The 23,624-nt window shown below is 46.3% G+C and overlaps 1 protein-coding gene across 3 annotated transcripts in view; it reads left to right on the top strand.

Moving 5' to 3' along the window:
* Positions 1-23,624, top strand: part of ACOT11 (acyl-CoA thioesterase 11) — a 1,040,268-nt gene that overhangs the window by 927,830 nt on the left and 88,814 nt on the right. For all 3 annotated transcript variants that reach the window (XM_069642127.1, XM_069642125.1, XM_069642126.1), the window contains 2 exons: positions 2,660-2,743; positions 7,797-7,930. In XM_069642127.1, coding sequence (XP_069498228.1) covers positions 2,660-2,743; positions 7,797-7,930 — 218 coding nt within the window. The remainder of the gene's footprint in view (positions 1-2,659; positions 2,744-7,796; positions 7,931-23,624) is intronic.

Genomic DNA, 23,624 nt, shown 5'->3' with positions numbered 1-23,624 from the left:
AATGGTGACAAGCCCAGAGGACCTCCAGAGCACGATGCAGGCGGGAGAAAGCATTGAACACCACAGTCAAGTGGTGGTAGAAGACCCAAAGCGTTGAGTATCTGTGGAGGCCCATGTCCATACTTACGAAGGCAACCGCTGCAGTGAGGATAGACCAGGCGTGAGCTGGTTAGTCAGCAGAATGGTCCTGGGACACTTCCGAAGGCTTCTGAGGGAAGGCCCCGCTAGCAGATGTTGAAACTGGTGGTTTCCACCGGTCCAGGGGTTGAAGCACTGAGGAAGGCCTTCAGGAGATCAAACAATGGAGCCGCAGGGCTTTGCCTGGATGGTTGCTGATCTCCTCGTCGAAGGGCCCTGTTTCTAATAACTATCTGAAGCATTCCTCCCTTTATCCCAAATTCGAGATTGTCGCCCTCGAGCCCACCAATCACAAGGATCTGCACCATTCAAACAGTTAGGGTCTGTCCAAGCATAGACGGCCTCCAGCGACCACATCTACCCACAAACACCCACACTCTGAAATCTGAGAGTCCCAGCCCCCACATCCGACCTCAAACACATACAGCTGCTTTGTTCAGAAAAGGCAAGGCTTCCTTCAGGAAAGAGCTTTCCATATTTGGCGTATCTGGCCCGAAAGGAGAGCAGGAGGACGGCCAAAAGTCAAGATCACCAAAGGAGAAGGCGAAATCTCGCGGCACAGACGCATTCAAGTTTATGGTACGTTAAAAGGCTATAAGCGGTAGAATGCAATGGTAAACGCAAGAGTGAGAAAAAATACTGTAGAAAAATATCTGCTGCCACTAACCTGTCCTGGATGCATCATGCAAGTAACAATAAAGTTACAAAAAAAAAAGATATACACAGTACCCCTCCCACACCTCAATGTAAGGTGACGTGTGCAGTGTAAAACGAACAAAAATGTTTGCAATGACCTACACTAATAGCCCTGAAAACCAGTAAGCTAAGCCAGGTAAGTAAAGCAAAAAGGCTTTATTTCCCTTCAAAAGTCAGGACTGATTCAAAACAGTTGGGGTTCCATAGAGCGAAAGCAGCAAAAAGAAAATCTTTCCAAGCTGCTTTTCTAGCACAAATATCTTTGGAAATCATGGTGGTATCACTTCAACAACGGCAGAAGGTTAAGGAAACTAGACACTGCTGTGTAGTGCATTAGGGCCAAGGTGACTTTCCGTACCAAGCTTGTGTTTCTTCTGGGATTACATCTGAGTTCCACATCAACCAAGAGCGGTTTAAAGGATTGCTCTTGATTTTAAGACAATAGTGCTAGGAAGTGATGACTTGTTGGAAGATCTGACTACTTGTAAAAAAAAAAAAAAAAGGATATTTGGAGGCGCAATGGTGGGAAACAAAATAATAAGAGGATGGAAGATGGCTGATCCGGTTACTATAGAGATGTGGATTGCAGAAATGCATAATTGGGCAGAGGTGGAAAGAGTGCTATATCGGAGGGATAAGAAACTTGCTTTATTTGAGAAGATTTGGGGTACTTTTCTCACATTGAACTGATCCAATGACCTATATGTGCATCCTGGGGTGGGTTGGTGGGGGGAAAGTGTAAATAGGTTTGGGGATGAAAACGTATATGATATATAATTGTACTTTCATTGTTATGTTTCAAATGTAAAGACTGTAAACTAAAAGATTTTCAACAAAAAAAATCAAGAGCGGTTTGCCTATGTTTTAAAAGAATTCCTAGTTCAGAAGGTAAGCGGCTCCTGTATAACTTGTGTTTGCTAATTCTATTTGGACCGCACATGATAGGTTGTCCTCTGGCATGGTCTGCTATCATGTCCTCACGCAGGAAAGCAGGTGACACAAGTCCCCATTTCTCTCTGGAATTGTTCATGCAGTGTTGATGGTTGCGGGTTCGAATCATTGATCCTTGTTTCACCATCATCAATCACCAAACCCTTCAAATGCCTGCATGCCCATTTGGTTTGCGCACAATCAGCGATTGTTGCTTTTCAAAAATGTTATCTTTAAAAAGATTTAAAAGGCAGAAACCTGGGCATTCCTCACGTTTTCTGCCAGCATTGTTCATTTGGCTCCTTTTGCAGATCAAATGACGAATTTCGACTTAAGAATGTGTGCTTTGGTGTCCCCTTGCATTTCACCCATAGTAATGACTGACAGTTAGCTATACATATGGAGGAAAAGGGGGTAAGGTTGCAGTAGTGAGTACAACTCTTGTGTTCCTAGTCCCCTTTCCTCCATACAATCTCCTCTCCTCCTCCTTAATAAGTGTGATGTAATGTTCCTAGGTAGGCAACAAGGACGTGCGAGTATATAGATTAGAATGCATGAGGGTATGCTCTTCTGAGTAAATGAGGCCCTACCGTAAGTAGCTTGTACTTACATTGGCTAGTAATATTTTCATTCGACTTCTACTCTGATAATTAGAGCTCTTTAACATCGATCACTTCCAAATAGAAGTCAAGAAGAACTTAAAAATATGAGGGCCCATTCCATAAGTGGAATGGCACCTCAGAAAAAATACATCCAGATCCATTATTTAGAATGACTGTTCATACTTGTCTTTGTCATTCAGTCTGCCATGTTTAATATGCCCCTTTAGTACTTTAGTACCATCTCAGCATTCTCTTTTCAGAGTAGTGTCTAATTTGTATCTTTTTGATTACAGGTTTATTTAAGCTACAACAATGTGTCTTCACTGAAAATACTCGTAGCAAAATCAAACTGGATACTTGCAACAGAAATCGATAAGGTATTTAAAACGGCAAACTGCAGTTACTTGTGTCATGAATGTTACATTGTGTGATTAATTTTAATCTGAAAATAGCCTATGAACATTGGGGCCCCGTATCTGCATGTTGGGGTACGTACTTGGGATTGTTTTATGATGAAAATGGTACAACATTTCTGATTAAGCACTTTTGGACTAAGCGTGCATGGAGTTTTGGACTATTACACCGACGCAACAAGGGAGGAATTGATCCTAAAATAGGTGGAAGAGGCAACCTGCCTTCAATGCAGCTCAAAAACAAACTAGTGCATAGTATTGTTTAAGACTCCACTTGCAGGTCATTTCTAACTCTTCTAGATGACACCTGGAGAGTGGGCATGTCCTGGAAATGAAGAATGCCCAGTTAGTGCTGGCCTTGGTTTCTTTCCAGTGATGAGATAATTTCCATTGTTGCACAGTCTTTCACACCCATTTAGTCTTCCACTTTTCAGTCTTTCATTATGGCTTCCTTCTCTTTAGCTACTGAAGCGAATGTTTAGTCAGTCGTGGACATCTGGCTACAAAGCACATCTCACAATCCTTGGGGTCGGAGTGTAAAACACATAGAATGTTTGGTTTGGCAAATCTCTAGGGAACAAACATTAGGTCTTTGGGCATGATCATGAATTAAATACCAGGGAATGCATAGCAACAAATGGATAAGGAAGAACACCTTCAGGAAACTGTCATGATTCCTGCCCCTCTTGTCCCCATCCCTCCAAGATGTCAGACTGGAGCCAGGCCACGATCACCTACATGGCCCTCAAGGGCCGCTCCATCCCTCCAAAGACCCACTTGGAGTCAGACTTGGCGCTTGTGGCACCAGACTCACTCACTCCCATATGATAACATTGGGGATTGGACTTGTAGTGCATTGATGGGGACAAGATGGATGCCCCACATATTTCGGTTCCCAGAACTGCATGTGCAGTCTAGTCTTTTGGGTGTGGTTCAGCCCAGAGACACCTGGGATACCCAGAGACTATTTAAGCCACGCCCAGGCTGAGAAACATGCTTTGCGTTTTCTGCTCCTGCAGCGTGACACTCGCCGTGTTCGGATCGGTCTCCAGTAGGCCTGCATCTTTCTTCTGCGCTCAGCTCCTGAAAGAACAAGAACACTGTTAGGAACAGCCTTACCTTACGGCACTTCTGCCCATCATTCATCGCTCCTTCTGTTCTGCAGGCATCTTCGGCGGTATCATTCCCATCCCGGCACGCCGCTTCCTGAGGAAAAGGGAAAAGAACAGAAAAAAAGACACTAGTAAGCATTCAGCAAATCTTCGCTTATTTTTAAACACTGTACGAGCTTCAATCGCTTACCTGAATCCAAGCCGCTCTGGGGGAACTCTGTCTCCGGAACTTCTCATCCATCAGCAAGAGGGAAAAGACACTCCAGGTTAGCGTGGAAACATCTTTAGGTGCCGCATACCGCGCTTACTCACTGCATTTCTTCTTCATAACCGGCATCCTCGCTGAAAACATCGCGGCACCTAAGACACAGAAAAAGAACTCGGTTCAATACAAATACGAAAGGGTCGCATTGCGCATCGCGCTCTCACTCACCTTCAGCGCTACTCATCTCTGCAGCATGTCGCAATCCCCGGACGCCAGCCATCATCTAAGGAAGGAAAGGAACGAAGTTAGAGAACTGTTCAAAAGACTCATTATACTTACCTGTCGGACTCCTGCCAGTGAGGTAACTGGGCAGCAACGAGCCCGCATAAATCAACGCGCCCCTGCCCTGAAAGCAGGATGGAGAGCACACTTTCCAAGAAAACAAGGCCCAGTCTCCAGACGAGTAGACTCCAGGGAAGGGTTTGAGGTCGTAAGAGGTCAGAACAGGCTGAGTGACGTCCCCGTGGATACCAGGTGAGCGTTACAGAAACCCAATCTGGAACTTTCTGTGGGTCAAGGGGGTGTCCAGGAGTAGCTTTCAAAAACTGTTCAGGTTTTGGATTACACTCATTTGGTGGTCAACAAAGTGCATTTCAGGACAAACGCACACGTTTGCCCCACAACCATGATTAGCATGGTGTTTCGAAGACACAAACGGTCTTATTTGAAATAATACTGGAAAATAGGCCTCACTGTGAGAGCCTTTGGAGACGGTGAACTGGGGAGATAACTTGGTGGAGAGAGACAATATAGTGGGAGTTAGGATTTATGAAATTAAGAAAGATTGAATCTCGTGTGCGATGGGTACCTCTCACAGAAAACCTGCATGCATCCAAGAATAGAATTGTTGTCATCACTCTTCTATAGGAACCCGACTATCTCAAAAGCTTGTGGTACTTGGGATATTAAGCTATCCTTTGGTGTGGATGTGGTAAAATGCTAATATCTGTCTTTGTAGTTTTTATTTCTGATCTTTTTTGTACCATGCTATCCATTTTGCCAAATGGCTACTTCAGAGGGCAGCCATATCACTAGGAGGCCTTAAGAGATGTGCAATAGAAATTCAAAATACAATGTTTACGTTCCTCCCACAGATCCTTTATCTTATTAAATAGCTCCATGGTGCAGACTGGACATAAAATGATTCACGTGCACTGGGCATTCATTGTCATTTGCGCCACTGGCACTGAAACTTACATCAAAGGTACATCAGCATGAGCCCCTGGCCACAGTTCCTTTTTACTGCAGACTCACTCACCATTTCAGAACCAACAATTAATGTATTTATCAAATATTTTCTCTTAATATATATATGAATGCTTCAAAACTGTATAAGGACCATCAACTTCAGATGTCTGCATTGCTGCTGTCTGGTATCTCTCGCTGGACCATGAAACGTAACACCTGTATACCTCTTACAAGATGTTGCACACAAAAACCATCAGGCAGCACTTGGTGAAAGGCTTTAACCCTGCTGAGGCGAATACGGTGCGTTTCCTGAACCAGATGTGCCTGCTTATATTGCCTTTCAAACTGGCTTCAGAAACCCTTTACGAGGTGTCAACAACCTCCTGATCATCATCTGACTGTGGCAGCACCCCAGGAGAAAAAGAGATTATCTTGCTCTCGATGAGTTTCATCATTCAAACCACACTCTAAAGCCACTTCCAGGAAGCTGCTTCACCAGATTCTGACTCTGTAGTCCATGGAGAAAAAACCTGAATCAGCACTTAAAATAATAGGGTGAGTGGGCTTCCTTTCCCAAAGGTATTCAGGCTTAGAATGGGAGATAATTAAACAATTTGGGCTTTTGTATGTACCAGTTGTTCCTAGATCGGATAGCAGCACCCAGCCATAAGCACAGAACCTCACACCTCTCAGCTCAGTACCAGCTCTATCATCTGGCATTGAACTTTCAACTTGTTTGCAGTCTGGCGCTGTTCTTCTTACATCTGCCACCCTGATCCAGCTTTCGTTCCTGGCACCTAGGGGATCCACTAGTAGCACCAACAGTTCCTCTGCTGCTCATCATCATCATCCGACACCTATACCAAACCCAAGGACATCTGGCTGATTGATTAATGCACCTAGAAAACTTTCTTTGGTTTGGTTTGAGAGAATTTGTGGTAGAAAAGACTTTGTAGATTTTGTACAATGATTAAGAAATTGGGACTGGACGGGGTGGTTGACATTTCCCTGAGAAAATTGAACATTAAGTTGCTGTTCAAGACCTTCTTCTAAAGGATCTGGTGGTTTAAGAGTTACCAACACATGATAGAAAGCTCTGCATTCATTAAAATCCCATTGGGGGTTCACTTTCCTTGCCCTCTACTTGACTAATAACGCTAGGGTCTGGGAGTTGTGTTGATGTCCACACTAACACCCTATTCTAATCCCTACCGGGTCTTCCTGCTATTACTACCAACAATGATATAACATGCCTGACTCATTAAGAGACCTCAAAGGAGATCTGGCACCCCTAACTGGTCTTTGCAAGCCGCTGCCGCAAGGTCTTAATTCAGACTCTTGACAGTAACTGTACTTTCAACGTGGGTATGGGGCCTCAGTAGCACCCTGGAGCCCACCCCCTTCCTTGTCCATGGCTTTGCTTGTCACCCTCCTGGGTTTTAGCCTGTAGCACTCATCATTCTCCTGTTCACAGTTTGTCTTGCTCTCCCTTTCTCTCCTCCTTGATCTCTTCTCCAGATCTTCCTCTCCTACTTCAACTTCTCTCAAGCTATTCTCTCCCTCGGTAGCACCAGCATTTCAGGAACCCCATCATCTCCTCCACAAGGCTAGTAGAAACTGACTGCCTTTTATACTGTGGGTAGTAGGGTGTTTGGGACAGTAAGGACACTCCTTGGCTGCCTCCTTCCTTCCTGGTTTTCTCTTGCTCCCTGTGCCTACTAACTACCCTTGTGATGAAACCCCTGCCCTTCCTAATGGTACAATGAGGGAAGTTTTCTTCTGGTTTAGTTTGAGTGCCATGTCTGCTTCCTGACCCAGCAATTTCTCTGTTAAGTTTGTGTGTCAGTATCCACGTACTGTACCTGGCAACTAGCTCTCTTTGATTGTGTGCCTTTAACTGAATGCCTGATTCATGTCTCTGCCGTATGTTTTTCTTTATTGTCCAGGCTGTAGCCCATGCTGGACTTTGTCTCTCGGGTGTACACTCTGGCTCTGAGCGGGTATATTCCCCCCCTCTCTCCCCTCAGGGTTGTGTGTGTACAGTTTATTATTCGGCTATGGATTTTGCACTGCCATTCAGGAGGAACTGCATGCGCTCTACATCTTTGACCAGCATTGGGAGGGCTGGGAGAGCGCAGTGGGATCCCCACTTCACTGCCTGCCTGCAAGGGGATTCCCCATGGCTTGCGGAGAACCCACAGTCTCCCTTGGCTGGTGTGGCCTCAATGACTTTGTCATGTCCCTTTAATCCCCAAATAGGGTCTTCTAGTCAGAGCCTCAGTACAGCAAAGGAAGCCATGTTGGGAATAAAATGCCTTAAAAGAAGCTAAGAGAATCAACCAAGGAATACAAACCTAACTATAACAATATCACGAGGCAACCTTTTTGGCACACTCTTCAAGTAAATGCTTTATGAAATGGTGTACAATTGTTTATATTTTGCTTTTTGTAGGTCAGACTGTATACACTGGAAGAAGACCATATTCTGTCCTTCAGAGTTGAGATGACACTCGATATAGATGCAAGGCAAGCATTCCTCCTCCTATCGGATTTAACTCGCCGGCATGAATGGGATCCGCACTATATGTAAGTGAAAAATCAAGATTGGTTAAAAACCTCTAATCCTTGAATATTTGCTGCAGGATGTTTTTTTGCAGACCGTTTGGCATAATGCCCTTAACCATCCTGTCCATACTCTGTAAGAAAAAAGTTTTCAAACTATTTGTTTACTCATGTTGAATTTTAAACTACTTTAAAGTTTTGTTTGAAGCTAGTCCTCCTTAAATAAAGGTTTATTCTATGAGAAGCACATTCTTGACATAGGGCCTCATTCCGAGATTGGAGGTAGCCATGGTGCAATTTGCGCCATGGCTGCCTCCAATACCGGGTCCGGCACCGGTCTTGTTCAATGGAGACTTATCGATAAGTCCCCATTGAACAAACCATTCCCCATTCCCATTTGAGCCCCCAGAGGGCTCAATGGGAATGGGGAGGGCGCTAATAACTGGCTCGCGACTAGCAAGCCTGTTATTAGCACCCTAATGGTCAGACCACACGTTCCTTACGGTTCCCACTAAGGGACCTCAGAATCGGGCGGTAAGGGATTACCGGCACCAGTCTCCTTACCGGTAATCCCTTACTGCCCAACTCATAATGACCCCCATAGTGTTTATAGTATATTTTGGATATTTTGCAATTTTTCAAAACTGGAATATTTTGGTGCAGGCAGGACTAAACATGTCATGGTATCACAGGACAGCCTCTGGCGTGGTTAACCTCCTTCCTTTCCGACAGCCCCTCCCAGGTGGAACGTGGGTCCTTGCTCTCTATCACTCATTCAACCTGTGGCTTTCTCGAGGGTTCTAACCTATACTCCTGCTTCTTCAATGTCTACATGGCTGCCCTTGCATGTGTGATTGCCACCTTAATCTCCAACTTCCAGTGTTATGATGATTACACACAACTCTCCTTCAGGCTACCCTCAGCCACCTCGCTCATATCTGGCTGTCTGTTCGCAATTCAGTCATGGTGTGCTGCAAACGACCTCTGCCTCAATGCCAGTAAGACTGAGATTTTGTTTGCATTGGGACTCCTGCTCCCGCTTTCCCACTCTTACTCTGGCTGGCCTCCCTTGGTCATGTGCCCGCACCCACCTGCAAGGCAAAAAGCATTGGGGTCTTCTTCGGCTCCACTCGCTTCTTCTCCACTCACATTTCGGACATCTCTAAAAAGACAAACTACCAGCTGCACCTCCCCAGAGGTACTCTTCCTTTTTGCACCTTCCCCCAGTGGCTCACTGCCTCCAGAGCCCTGGTTCTCTCAAGGCTGGACAGCTGCAACAGCCTCTTGCTCAACTGCCCTGCCTCTGCTCTGCGCCCTCAGCAACTCATCCAGAACCGAACCGCAAGACTTATCCTTGGCCTCAAGCCCAAGGACCGCATCTCTCAGGTGCTGAAATCCCTCCACTGGCTGCCCGTGGATGCAAGGATCAAGTTCAAGACCCTCTGCATTCTCCACAAGACCTTTCTGGGCCTACCTAAATACTGTCCTTCCCGAGCCCTCCGCTCATCTACCTTCAACCTTTTGCGAGCGAGCCAGTTATCCAAGTAGAGATTTGGAGGGAGAGCTTTATCCTCTGCAGGGGCCTCCCTCTGCAATAGACTCTCTGCCGCAATCCGTCTGGAGCCTGATCTCAAGTTCCGGAAACCCCTTTAGACCTTCCTCTTCTCCTCTTCCTTCTCTCTCCCTCTATCCTGCTAACCTTTCTCTCCGCTCTGTCCCTTTCTCCCTCCTTTTCCGTGCAGCTTGCTGACTGGCTGCCTGGTGTACCTATGAGTCTCACAGGTCCCTGGCACCCTCGCCAGTCCCCTCGCACTTGCCTCCGTGCCTTGCACTTGCCTTATCGTTAATGCACTTGGTCAATCATCCTTGAGAGTGGCATCTCTCAGCACTTACCCTTCTGACTGACTGGGCGCACTTGGACCTCCCCCCCTTCTAGCCACCTGCACTTGTCCTCCTCCTCCCCTCTCCTGCACCTGTTTTAGCACTTGCACGATCTGAAAGACCATTTTCATGGCATGGTGCAATCTGTTTTTCTCTTGTCTCCCCTCCTTGCATGGTGGCGCCTCAATACACTTGGAAAAACTGCAGAATCATTGTTAGACCTATTTGTTATCTACACCGTTAATTGTATCATATGCACTTGTATCATGCACCCACTCTGCCTGGGCAGACTTGTATCGTTCAGAAATTCAAGGCCTCTGAATGACTGTTGTTTTTCCCTTTGTTCCCTCCCTCCTTGAGCGCTTTGAAACACTTGCTTTGTGTATAGGGGCTTTAAAAATAAACAATACCATACCATGGAGAATTAGGTATAAAGTTTCAATGTCCTTTTTTGGGTTGCTCTTGATCCCATCAGGTCCTCTTGAGACGAATATGTGAGGTTGGAGCCTGAATGTTTGATCCTTGGGAAGTCATTTGGACTGGATTGACTGCATAATAACATGGTGGCTTCACTTGTCTTGGCCCCACTCCATGATTCTGTCCCTTCATTTTATCCAATTCGTGGACATGAAGTACAAGATGAATACTCTGTTTGTCCTGTAACCTTTCTCCACACTGCTGCCCCAGAGGGTTTGCGTTTGGCACTTTCTTTTGTACAGGGAGCCCAGGCAGCTGGCCTACACAAAGATTGCCACATATTTATACCCCATCATTCATGTGTTTTTTCTATGAACTGCTAAAAGCAAGAAGTGAAATTACTCAGGATAAACCTACTAATTGTATTATTTAATGATGCTGGATTAAAAGATGAGTTCATATTAGATCTCTTTGCCGACATTTTAATACAGCCAAAAAATGAGGCTACTGAAAATCCCTTTCCCTCTCCTCTCTCATAATTGGTATGAGGTACATTGGGTTAGATGGTGTGTGTGAATGAGGGGTATAATGGGCTCAGAGCATTGGAAAGCCAACATTATCACACATAAAAGTTGAATCGCCAGTCGGGGATTAATTCCTGCAACTATAGGGTTTGCTCGGATATTTTTAGTAGATGCAGTAATCCCTGAGCTAGCTTTCGGGCTGCATTGAAAGGATTCCTACTAGCAAACTAAAATGTCGTACTTCGACACCTAGTTCCCAAGCTCAGCCTATTTGTCATAGCTATTTGCTGAAAGTGACTATTTGTTATGTTTTTGTTTTTCATCGAGCCCATTATTGACTGCTGGAGAGCAGTATCGTGACACTAAGGGAGGAATAAATGGCAGGGCTGAGTGGAATTTGTGGGGAGTAGTGGCGCCACTAAATCATCACCAACCATATCTATGCCCCATCATTCAATAGAGCCAAAGCAGGAGGCGCCAGCTTTCAACACCTAGCACCAAAAAACTGGAACGCCCTCCCCACGGCTCTCAGAAATGAAAAGTCCTACGCTAGCTTCCGCAAATGCCTGAAAATGAAACTGTTCAACTAACTAAGACTGTATGCCTTCTGTAAACCTGCATCACCTGCTCAGTTTGTGTAACGCACTGACCCTCTGTAACCTAACGGGGCACGTGTTTCTTTTTTCCTGTCTGCACTGTATTTACTCTTATGTAAATCTGTACCAAGCAAATATTCTGTAACAGCGCCACGATGCGCCAGGGCCGATGTGCGCTTTATCAATTCAAATGAATAAATAAATAAAATAAAGTGCAGGGAAGTATTAGTCGTCTAAAACAATACAATGGTTTCCTGCTCTCATTGTTACGACAAATCTTTCCGTATGACCGGAGCCATGACCGAGAATGAGCAGCTATCTATGCCCCTTGTAATTAGAATCTAGGAGACCCACAAAAATTATTGAGGACTGGAAGCGGCACAGGATTTAGGATGTGCTCAGTGCCAAATAATGACTTCCTGTGTCCTGTACGGAACTTTGTATCCCCCCCGCCCACCCTTCATCAGCCAGTAGCCAGTTAAGGGAGGTAAATGATGGGAAGATATTATCCCTTCAACCCGGGTATAGCAGCATCATTGGACCCCTTCACATACTCTTGCAGGCTCCACTAAATCTGGTATCGGGAACATTTGTTTGCTGCCTGAATCTACAAGGGCTTCTGGGCGTTTTGTGTAAAACTTTATTGTGCTGCTTTTACGGGCTGCCGCATTTTAGGTTAAATTGGTCCCTCAAAAAAAGTCTTTGCACCCATCTTATTGACTGTGCAATCAGGCCCAATACATCTTCACTTAATGGGGATTAGGGTAGGCTGCACTTGCACTTCTCTGTATCTATCGGAGGCTCCAATGAGGCTAATATGAATTCGTACTTCAGTTATTTTATGATGATAACCTATGGCAAAATGTCCTAGGTCCCCCAATGAAAAACAGCTGTCTAGATGTATACCAGGAAATACAATTGTTGGACTTACTTCTCGAGCTTTAGTGCCAATTATTTTTCAGAAGTAAAAGGTTAAGGAACAAGGGATACATGCCTTTGGAAGCAACGCTATCTGAAGATTATGGACTTTTGTACTTACACATCTGAGTAGCATGTTTGGAGGATCCTGTGCTGATCGCAGTCTGGCATTGAGGGGCACAACTTGCCCCATACTCCACCTTGAAGAACTGCAAATGTATCCTGTAGCCATTTCAGAACAGTGAAGTTGCTGGCAAGTCTTACTGTCTATATTGGAATTAATGACACATGATATCCTTTAGTTATTCTGCAAACAGCCTTCTTTGGGGGTGGAGTAAGAGGTTCACAGAAGACTACAAAGAAGCAGAGCATTTGAGGAAATTAGAAGTATGTATTAAAGCCCTTGAATGCCACTGGCGATTCACTTCAAACTTCCCGCTGCTGAACCCTCGTTTAATGAAGTTAGTATAATCTTTTTACTGCTGCTACTCTATTTCTCATATTAAAGCATGTTGCTCCTCCCACAAGCAGGAAAATACGTCAGGTGGACTCCTTGCACATCTGATAATGCAAAAACACGTGGCAAAACACATTCAGAAAGGAGACAGACAAAAGACCAAGATGCGATTGAGGTGTGAGACAGACAAAAGACCAAGACGCGATTGAGGTTTGTCGAATCTTTACTCTTGACTGTATGCAGCCAAATACCCTGAGGTCCATTGCCTCCTGAATAAGCGCTACATTGATTTCATGGATCAATCATATCGAAGTTGCTGCTGCAACTATAACAGAGATTCCTAAGACTGGATAGGATATCTTACACTGAGACCACCACCAACCAATAGCTCTGCTGAATACTGGCCTAAAGGTTGACAGTGTGACAGAAAGTAGAGGTTGCTTTGCCAAACAAACCCACTTTCCACATATGCTCATTCATTTAAAAGTGGTGTCAGTGGTTGAACCTGGGATAGCTTCTGCTGCATGGTCTGAGTAACTAAATCACTGACATCTTAGTGTCTACATGTAAACGTTTGCTGTGCACATTCCAAAGATAGACCAGCAGCTGGAGGGTGAAATTGCACCCTCCCACAAACAAGTTTGCATGCAGCTTGAAATGTGCTCATGAGACACTGCATCAGCTTCTCATGAGTCCTTCCTTTAAAATCCCATTGGCATTGGGAAGATATCATTTTGTACGCCCATCTATTGGCACTAGTGTCCACATCAGTACCAAGATGCTTGTCGGAGAAAGAATGACCTAAATTAGAAAGACTACCCAGCCCAAATCTGGTACCAGTGTGGCTTTATTGCAGATAATAAAGCCTCATGTTAAATGTACATTTCAAATGTTCTGGCATATCTGTTATTAATGCCCTACCAACCTACACATTAGATATCGGGTGCTTGCAGGTAACATCAGCATATTGCCAAACTGAATGTGTTTTTGGCCAAACTGAAGGAAATGAATGGCATAAAAGTTTGTACCTATATGTGGTAAACATTCGATTCACTAATTGGTCCTGAGTATGCAAAGACTGAAAAAACAACTGCCCCTTTATCTTACCAAGTGAAACATGACCACCTCTTGTAGCTGTCAAAGGGGCAATTGCTTGGGTTGAGCTGAAGCCTAAATACATTCTTGGAGCCTGTACATCAGGGGATGATTAATGTGGGGGATTTATAATGGCAGCTCTCCTGTCTGCCTAAAGTGAAATTCTCCTCGCTCTAGGGAATATGCACGGAAATTGAGCTCCATAATGGCAGATGGGTCACTCTGTTGGAGCTGTTTATGAGCCTGCACGCTTTTGAGAAAGCAAGACTGGCAGAGGAAGGGCATGAGCATCCTGGGAATCTGATCCGTATAAAGAGGCACCCATACTAAAGGTAGAGGTAGGAAATGATGGGGGTAGCAAGGCCGTCCCCCATTCCCTCCACTCTTCCCAGATAATGGGTAGAATTCTTGTCTCAATCCTGAATCTCACTGCAGATGAGCTAGGGAACATAGTTATATTTAGACCTTACTAGGGACATGAAAGGCCCACGGGCTATTCAGGTTGAAGGTCCAGAGGCGTGCAGTTAGTGTTACCCATGGAGAGAGGTAGTGTTGAGAACCAACGAGCTGGGGCAGCCAAGGCTCCAGATAGTCAAGGGTCTTGTCAAATCCTACAAGACTGGGGATAGGATAGTTTTTATGGGTTCCTGGGAATAGAGTGGACCTTCTAACTTCAAGGTATGAATTGATAGTTGTGGGGGCCAAGCTGGTTGAGTTGTGTACTCCAGATGCCATAATTCAACTTACCCCTGTGGCTTGGCCAGAATGAGTGATGCCATCCTTTGGAACATTTGTAGGACCCTTGAACACTATCTGAGGAGTTTCAGAGAACTGCATGTGAAGCATTTTCACGCTTGCCTTTAAATGAACTGAGTGGATGAGTCATTGGTAATGAGTCACATTTGAAGTCATGTCCCAACTGGTTGCTACAGAGCATATGCCTAAACTGTGTGATGCAGATTGATGTACAGCACTTAGTGGACAAGGTGATCCTTTATCCTATGGAGCTTGCAAAGGCTGCCGACAAGTATTTGTGCACTCTAGTCCAAAAGGAAACTGAAGTGAGGACACCCAATCCCGAAGGGCTGAGGTCCCCCAGAATCTGACAGTAAAACCCAAACATATGGGGCTTAGGTTTGGTTTGCAATCAAGAAAAAATACAGGTGCAGTACACCAATTGGGCAGAAATGATCTGTACAAGCCAACACAGTGCATCATAATAAACGCACACCATTTTCCTTATTTTTGTTTTACATACCTTCATAGAAAAATGGAAAACAATAAATTGTGTGTGGGGCGGCTAGTATCGGAGATTGAATTACTGCTATGTAGTAGGAACAGGAATGTTACTTCTAGGGGTTAGTGGGAAGTCGAGAAGTGAAGGGAGGAGGAATGAGCATGCGACAGAAAATTGGGGAGGGTAGACAACAGCCAGCTTGAGAGCTAGCGGCGAGGCTCAGTGATGAAGCTTAAGGCATGAGTGAGTTGGACTTGAGAGTCTCTGAACCTCAGGGCAGGAAGGTTGAGCAAGGTCCCCATCTTGCATGTCAAAACCCTTGTGACCTTCCCAGTCTTCAAGAGACTCTGATGGCTTACAGAGAACCAAAGACCACAGCAAGAATGCCCAAAATATCATGGAGAACAAATTGCCTTTTGACCATTTGACGCTTTGCTGTATGAAAGCTGCATGGATGGACTGTATGCATCCTGAGGAACCCTGTTGCTGAAGGAAAGGTTTTGCAGAGTTCCAGGAACCTTAAACGAACTTGCCAAGTGTACCAAAGCTATATTGAACTGACTTCGTTATTCAGGCCCATTACCCTTCACTGTAAACCCCAAATGAAGACCTGTTATTTACAACTCATTCACGTCTTGTGGCGTTTTCCCTACGTCTTTGTGATAGTTCCAAATGTCAATCTACTCTATTGAGCCAACAGAATTTAAGGCTTTTAAAGACCTCTGTGTGTCGTTTATGAAGCCATTCTTTATGTGGGACCTAGTCAGGCAAAATTACTTTAATATCCAAATGTGATCCTATACCACTTGAGAAAAATGTACTTTGCTGTGCGGGATAGACAACATGGACATTGGGTCAATGTTTTTGGCATCACATTGCTGAACCGGAATCTTTGAAGCCAGTCTACTGAGCCTCTTCGGATGCTAAAGGGCTCTGTTTTTCCATGTCTCTGGGAGGGAAATGTGCAATTGTTTGATAACCTTAGCTTTCCGAAGAAAGACTAGGAGATGTATCTTCATTTGTTACACTACATGCAGCCTTACTTAATTCAGGATTGGCAACACTTTGCCAAGGATTTGCATTTCTTTATAAGACCATGGCAAGTCTGTAGTAAGCCTAGGAAAGGATCCTTAGCCCGGGTCAGTGTGCCCAGTGTTACCCAATGAAAAACGGGGTGGTCAGAAACAGGTATGTTAACTCACGCCTCTGACTCTGATTTTTTCAGATACCACTGCAGGCCTTCCTGAATCTGTTAGGGACACAATCTTCTGCGTGAGGAAGGGCCAGGTGTTGCGGGTGCTGAGGTCACTTTTAGGGCTGGGAATCTGTTGAGCAAACGGTTGCAGTCAGCTTCAAGAATGAGAAGCAAAACGAAGAAAGATGACGACATATGCAGTACAGACCCACTCGGGACACATCATGGGATTGAAGGAGTGTTCCATCGAAGGTCACCAAGGTCTGGTGGGGACCGGCGATCGTACAGCAGCAAACACAGCAGTTGCGGCACAGCTTCCCTTGAAGCAAAATGACTGAACATCCAGAGCAGGCAACTTGTAACATAAGCTGAATATCTGCAAAGTACCAAGGCTCTGCCTGGGAACAACAGCTGCAGTGAGGTAGCCCAGGAGAGAGCTAGTCAGTCCACCGGTTGGCCCAGGGACACTTCCGAAGGCACAGATCCTCGAGCAGGGGTTGACACTGGTTGTTCCCACCAGTCCAGGGGTCGAAGCGACAATGAGTGCCTCCTGGACCAGGCAGAGGAGCAGGGCTTCACTGGGTAAACCACTGGAGTCGATGCTGGTCAGCTGCACGGGTTATCCTCAGGAAGTCAGTGAGCTGCTAGTTTTTATAGAAGTCATGGCTCCAATGGTGATCTGAAGAACAGTTGCAGGAGTGTGCCCCTTTTCATCCAAGATTCAGGCTGAGGGCAAGCCCAATGCCACCAGTCGTAAGGATCTGAACCATTCGAACAGTCAGGAGTTGTGCAATCCAGGATAACCATTGGCCACCACATCCATCTAGCAACAGACTTGTGTGGAGAGAGGGCCTCATTACAAGACTTACTGTTGTTTTTCCCGCACTACCAAATTTACATTTTTTGACGGATTACTGCTGTCTTGTTGCTGGAGGCAAATCCTCCACTTTACCTAAAAGAAATCGGCAGATTTACTGTGCGGTTATTCTGCCGGTGACAACAAAACCGCCAAAATTCCCTGTGGACTCCAAAAATTGGGTGTTTCCACCACTTGTAATCCCGTTGTAATAGAGTTTGGCAGTTATTCAGTGGAATTACCGCCAAACTGCTAATGAGGCCCAGAATCATTCCTAACAGTAGTTTATTTTGAATAAAGACTATTCAATACGAATGACAAATTATTTGTTTTGTAGGACGATGAATACCTCATATGTGGTAGGAAAGCTCTAACACTAGATTTTCATATTTCAGGAGATACACAACAATATCCATTAGCATTTTTCACAGCCTGCTTGATTAATGAAGTAGATTACCAGTTTATTAAGGTTGGGTTACAATAACAATGACCTAAAACCAAGGATTCTAACGATTTCGTGGCATAGCTAATACATGGGATATTCTGCATGTTCTCAATTTGTAAAATGTCAAATACAATCGATTTGTTCAAGTGGGTTTTATTATTTTCCCCAATATTCATCCATAAGCGTGTAGGATAATACTGTAATATATGGGAAATGGAAGTAATATTAGTTTCCCAATATATAAACTCTGCGACTACTAACAGGCCTTTCACAACATTTTCTTTCAACTACTGAGAGAGGCATAGGGTTATTAATACCCCAAGCTCCAGCAGAAAAATTATTATAGACATTGAAAATAAACCCATTCAAGACCAAATGGGATTACATTTTTGAATTTGAATGTTGCTTGAAGACCCTATTAGCAGATTAAAACAATGTAACACATCCTCCCCAAGCAGAGACCAGGTTTCCTGAATTAGTAAAATATCATACTGGGAAATAAAGGCACGCCAGTGAGGGTCATTTACTTTGGAGCACACACCAGCAATGTTCCAAGATAAAATGGCCCACTTATTCTCATTGTAACTCAAAGTACTTGCATCAGGAGCCTGTCTGGAATACTGCCTACACAGTTTAGCTCCATGGCGACAACCTTCCTCATCAATAATCCCACCTAGCTGGTACCCTTCCACAACACCAATGATAGAACTGCCATGGGGCTGCATTACCTCTGAAAATACTATAGCCTGTTGTATGAGAGAGCTGAAAATGAAGGGCTATCTTTTAGGAACTTTTATGCAACAAGACAAAATAAACATTTTGAGCAAGTCATCTAGAACTACCAATCTAGGAGATCAGTGTGACACTAATAGATACCCTTGGGTGTGAAATTAGATAATATATGCTGTTCCTGTAATTCCTTTGGTCTTGGGGCTGGTGTATGCTAACAAATAGAGTACTATAGCTAGCCATTCTTCCATAGTTTATCGATGCACACAAATATTACATTAGCCCATGTTCAGATCACAACCACTATTAAAGCCTACACATTTTTAGGTCTGCTATTTTATGTTAAGACGGGAGGCGAGCATTATGCTTCAACTTCTTTAATTCTATTCAGCAGTTTCAACAAAAAAACTGAAACGAACATCAACTTTCTCATTTCCTGTTAAACAACATTTCCATTTCTTCACACTCCTTTCTGTAGTACATCACATTTCCTGTCCTCAGCTTCTAGCGGTATCAGGTAATATTATCCCCATATATATGGTCGCCGGGAAAAGGTTGTGGCGATAATATATGGGTGACCATATATATAGGGATAGGGGCAGCAAAAGAAAAAGGGTTTGGGGATTGCCGGGGTGTCCCCTGCATGTTCCATGCAATAATGTCCCCACAAAAAACGGCAATTTTTCGGCGATATTTTTGAGGGGACATTATTACATGGAACCCTTCTAGCCACCTCCTGTCCTTTGCTCCACCTCTTCTTTTCCTGCTCTTCAGCAGGATAAGTACATATATTTAATCTAGAGGGCATAAAGTACTTTATAATGGGCTAGATAGATTGATTAGTATGGAATGTGTCACATTTGAGACTGTGAGCAACGTTGTAGGCGCGCAACATGACATCCTGCTGGCGGTTAATAGTTCCTGCATCAGACCGAGCGGGTCCCGTGCTTCATGTTAAGCATGATCAGGGTCCCACTCGGTTCTGCAGGGCAGAGATGCAGGAGTACAGCTGCCCTCTCCTTTGGGGATGAAGCAGCCAATTGGGATTTTGGCAGGAAATGAGACAGCACACTGCTCCAACAATCACAAATAAAGAAAAAGGGGGAATAGTACTGCTGCTGGGAGTGCAGGCATTACTGAAGGTGCAGAAATAGCCACTGAGAAGAAAAAAAAAGAAACGCAACAATATTAAAACCAACTGAGTTAAATTGTGGATGTGCAATTCAGCCTGCGCAGTTCAGGCATTTGCACACAGCACCCTAAAAGACCCTTACACAGCAACCATGTCTGATTATGAGTGGAGTGATTAGGAGCAAGTGCAGAGAGACCTAGCACCAAGCTTCAAAGAGGTGCTTGGAAACCCGTTGGTGGAGGCAGTGGCTGAAGGAGTGAGGCCTGTTCAGGAGAGACTAGCCACGCTGGAATCTGTCCTGGGCCAGAAACAGAAAGGCACCACAAAAAGGAAAGGGAGCACGTACACAAAGGCTGATGCTAATGAGTCTTCAGGGGAGTAACAAGACCCAGAAGAGGAAATCCTCCTCGACTCCCCTGGGTCGCAAGTATGCGGTAGAGCTACAGACCCCAGCGGCAGCTGACACCTCTGTTAAGCTAAAGACACTTTTCTACAAAGGGCAGCAGTGCCATGCATCCTGGCCCCCACCCCAGGGGAAGAAAATATGGGAGAGACCGACGCTGGCTCAAAAGATGAGTGGGGGAAGCAGACTTGTATACTCCATTCGGGCCCAACAGGGCAGTGTGTCTGCTGGGCAATGCAAATTGCATGATCTCTTCAGAGAGGAGGAGAGGACTCCTCTTGAAAATCGACGCAAAGCTGAGTGATCTCGGAATGTACGATGCAGCTCCTCTTCACCTCAGTTCTTCTATCATTCTCCATTGGGTAGTCCATGTTCTTCCTCATCTCAGTGTAAGTCAAGTCTATGGACCTACATAGGTACATGGGTTGGTTTGGTATGTGACTGGGGTTTACAAAGTGAGGTGGTGTGTAGGATGTTGGGTGAGGGTAATTATAACACAAATCTGTTAGATGATCATCCTTGTCCCTAGAGGAGTATCTCTCCACATGAGATCCTCCTGCTGAGTACCACCCACAAGGGGACTGTCGGGTAGTGGCCTTACCTCTCTGGCCTCATGGGAAGGGCCTCCCCCTCTGGGAGAAGTGACGGCATCCAAGGATTTGTCACAGTACACATGAATCCACCCCTGCCCATCTCCCAATACCACCCCTCCCCCCTTATTGTCCGACTGCAGCTCCACAACAGACCCACTATCCTCCTACCCCATCCGGTGGGTAACCCTCGAACTGCTGCGTTTACCCCACCCCCATCCATCAGGCCCATACTTTTTTGAACTTTTAGAGGACATCCCCTGTCACTATACACCCTTTTTCTAACTCAGCGCAGTAATCAATGCCCTCCAACCATCTGTGGATTTGTGGTGGTGTAAAAGTACCCCACTCCATTGCCAACACATTCTTGCCCATCATCACAGTGGCCCTGATGAGTTTACTTTCCTTAATTCTGAATCCCGAGTCCCCCATACATGTAAGAGCATCAACTGGGTCACTACAGTGTTTGTTCGCTGACTGTCCCAGACAGCCTGTCTCTAACTAGATCCCAAATGAGCTTGTCTTTGGGGCACTCCCATAACATATGGTAGAATGAGCCCACACCCACCCAGCATTTCAGACACACAACAAGTTTTAATATGGCAGGCGGAAACAACTTCTCCAGCAGTCACTTCAATTTTGGGGCTTTTTCCAGAACTCATTTGAACTTTTATGCACAATAATTGGAAGGCTGTTGAAACACATCTGTGAAAAAAACATTTCTTTAAGCTTACCACTTACTATGCATGTGCCCCAACAACAGCATCAACATATCCAGTGTTCAGATGCTTCTTTCCTGCATCCATTACCATGTTTATAAGCATATATACATTCGAGGGGATTGGGTCCTCTGACGTATTCCATATCTATGACATGTAATCAACACAGCTGCGCTGCTTCGGAAACTTTTTTCGGCGTCTGCGTCCTGCGTCGATGACGTCGATGCGCCGTCATCGAGGGCCTCCTCCGACGTCATCCGATGTGATAAGTAGGATGCACGACGCCCGTAGCCTCAGTTTCGTTTTTTCCGCGAACGTGTTGCTTCGTGATTCTCGGTTCACGCCTCAACTCTTTGGAGTTCTGTTCTTCTCGGTTCTTCGAACCTGTTCGTTTTGTGCAAATCCTTCGTGTGCAGATGTCTTCTACTTCGTCTTCGACCCCGCGCCCGGGTTTCAAGAAGTGCGGGGAGTGTGGGTCCAAGATGTCGGTGACGGACTCGCACGACGCCTGCCTCTGGTGCCTCGGGGAGGCCCACGACACGGATGACTGTATCGACTGCCAGTCGCTCACGTCCAAAGCCTTACGCGAACGTAAGAAGAAGTTGTCGGTAGGTCGGGTGTCCAAGCCCAGGAAGTCGAAGTCTGCGGGGCTTTCGACGGATGATTCGGGGGGTGACTCTCCGCGTCATCGTCGGAAGTCTCATGGGTCTCCTTCTAGGAGTCGGTCTCGCCACTTCTCAGCCTCTTCGAGGCGTTCTCGGAAGCGCCGACACCGTTCGTCTTCCAGGTCCTCCTCGGAGGACTCTGCCCGGCACGTCGCTTACCCCACCAGCCGTGCGACGCCGGAGGAATGGGCTTCCTTCGGGAAGAAAATGCTGGCGATTCTTGAGTCGCAGGGTACTATGCCGTCCGCGCCCCCGAGTGGGGTCGGTCGTGTGAGGTCGAGAGACACCGCTCGCATGAGTGGTCGGCACGAGTCACGGGAGAGGTCCCGTTCGGACAAGGAGACTCGTTCTCGCCGTACCCGTTCCAGGTCCCGGTCCTCGACGCGTTCGAGACCCTGTGCACCTGTGAAGTCTTCGAGGAAGACATCGACGTCTGAGGCGTCGAGGGCGTCGACAGGCTTTCTCGAGGCACCGGCTTCGAGGACGTCGTCGAGGCCGTCGACGCTCGGGTCGTCGAGGGACGCGCTCGGGGCTCCGGTCTCGAGGGCTGTGTCGACGCCGCCGATGCTGGAGGCGCTGCGTCTGACGTCGACGCCGATTTACTCGGCGCCGATCCTCTCGGCGCCGATGCCGGTTCTCTCGACGCCGGCGCCGATTCGCTCGACGCCATCGACGCCTTTCGTGTCGGAGGTACCCCGTGGCACGGGAGAACCCCCTAGGAAGGCTCTGGTTAAGAGCAAGCACTCTCGGGTGCCTTCTTTTCACCACCTAGACTATATTTCAGAGGCGGATGAGGATTCTGATGGCCTGGTTCCTAGTCAGGTTCCAGATGAAATTGTCTCGGGCCATAGTCAGTTTGACGAATTGAGACAGTCACTGCATGATGCCAGTGGACTGGACACCTCTCCGGAGGTGGAGTTTTGTAGGCCTGAGCCTGGCTCTCATGCCGATTCCTCGTACCGGCGCCTTATGGCTAGGGTTTCTGAGTACTTGGGATGGTCTGCTCCCCCAGGGGAGTTTGTGCAGGATGATCTGACGGACATCCTTGATGTTGGTCCCCCAACTGACCCGGTACTGCCGTTCCATATGGCTTTACAGAGAAGGGTGGCGGCGGCTTGGACTGCTCCTGAGAGTCTCCCGGCGGTGGGCAGATCCTTGTCGCGAAAATACCGTCCAGCCAGTAGCGACCCCTGCTACTTGACCAGGCACCCCACTCCGGAGAGTTTGGTGGTGCAGGCGGCCACGGCCCCGGCAAAGCAGGCGTCGTACCCTACCATCCCTCCTGATAGGGACGACAAACGTTTTGATGGCTGGGCGAAGAAAGTGTTTTCTTCTGGTGGTATGGCGCTTCAGGCAGCCAACTCCATTTGTGCCTTGTCTCGTTTCACACACACTCTTTGGAACTGTGTTGCGTTGGCGGCTGAACATATTCCCGAAGGGGACGAACGGGATGGTTTCCTTGCTATGGTCCAGGATGGTAAGGATGCCATGTGTGAATCCGTTCAGTCGGGTTTGGATTTAGCTGAATGCGTCAGTAGGTCCATGGCGGCGAGCACCATGATACGCAGGTTTGCGTGGTTGCGGAAGTCGGGATTTGCTCCTGATGTGCAGTCCCGGCTCCTCAACATGCCCTTTGACGGTGAACACCTTTTTGGCAGCAAGGCTGACGAGAGCCTTGAGAGGTTGCAGACCTCAAAAGCTGCAGCGAAGTCGTTGGGCGCTGCAGTTCGCCAACCTCTGCCTTTTCGTCCTAGGGGACAGCAGTGGAGGGGTGGTTCCTTTCGCTATTACTCATCCTTCAGTAAAGCGAGAGGAGCTGGCAGTCAAAGAGGCCACCGCAGGGGTACCAGAGGTGGACG

Source organism: Ambystoma mexicanum, chromosome 1q (assembly GCF_040938575.1).
Source record: "Ambystoma mexicanum isolate Mex_15411 chromosome 1q, UKY_AmexF1_1, whole genome shotgun sequence".
Classification (NCBI taxonomy): Eukaryota; Metazoa; Chordata; class Amphibia; order Caudata; family Ambystomatidae; genus Ambystoma; species Ambystoma mexicanum.
This window is presented reverse-complemented; position numbering and strand designations above follow the sequence as displayed.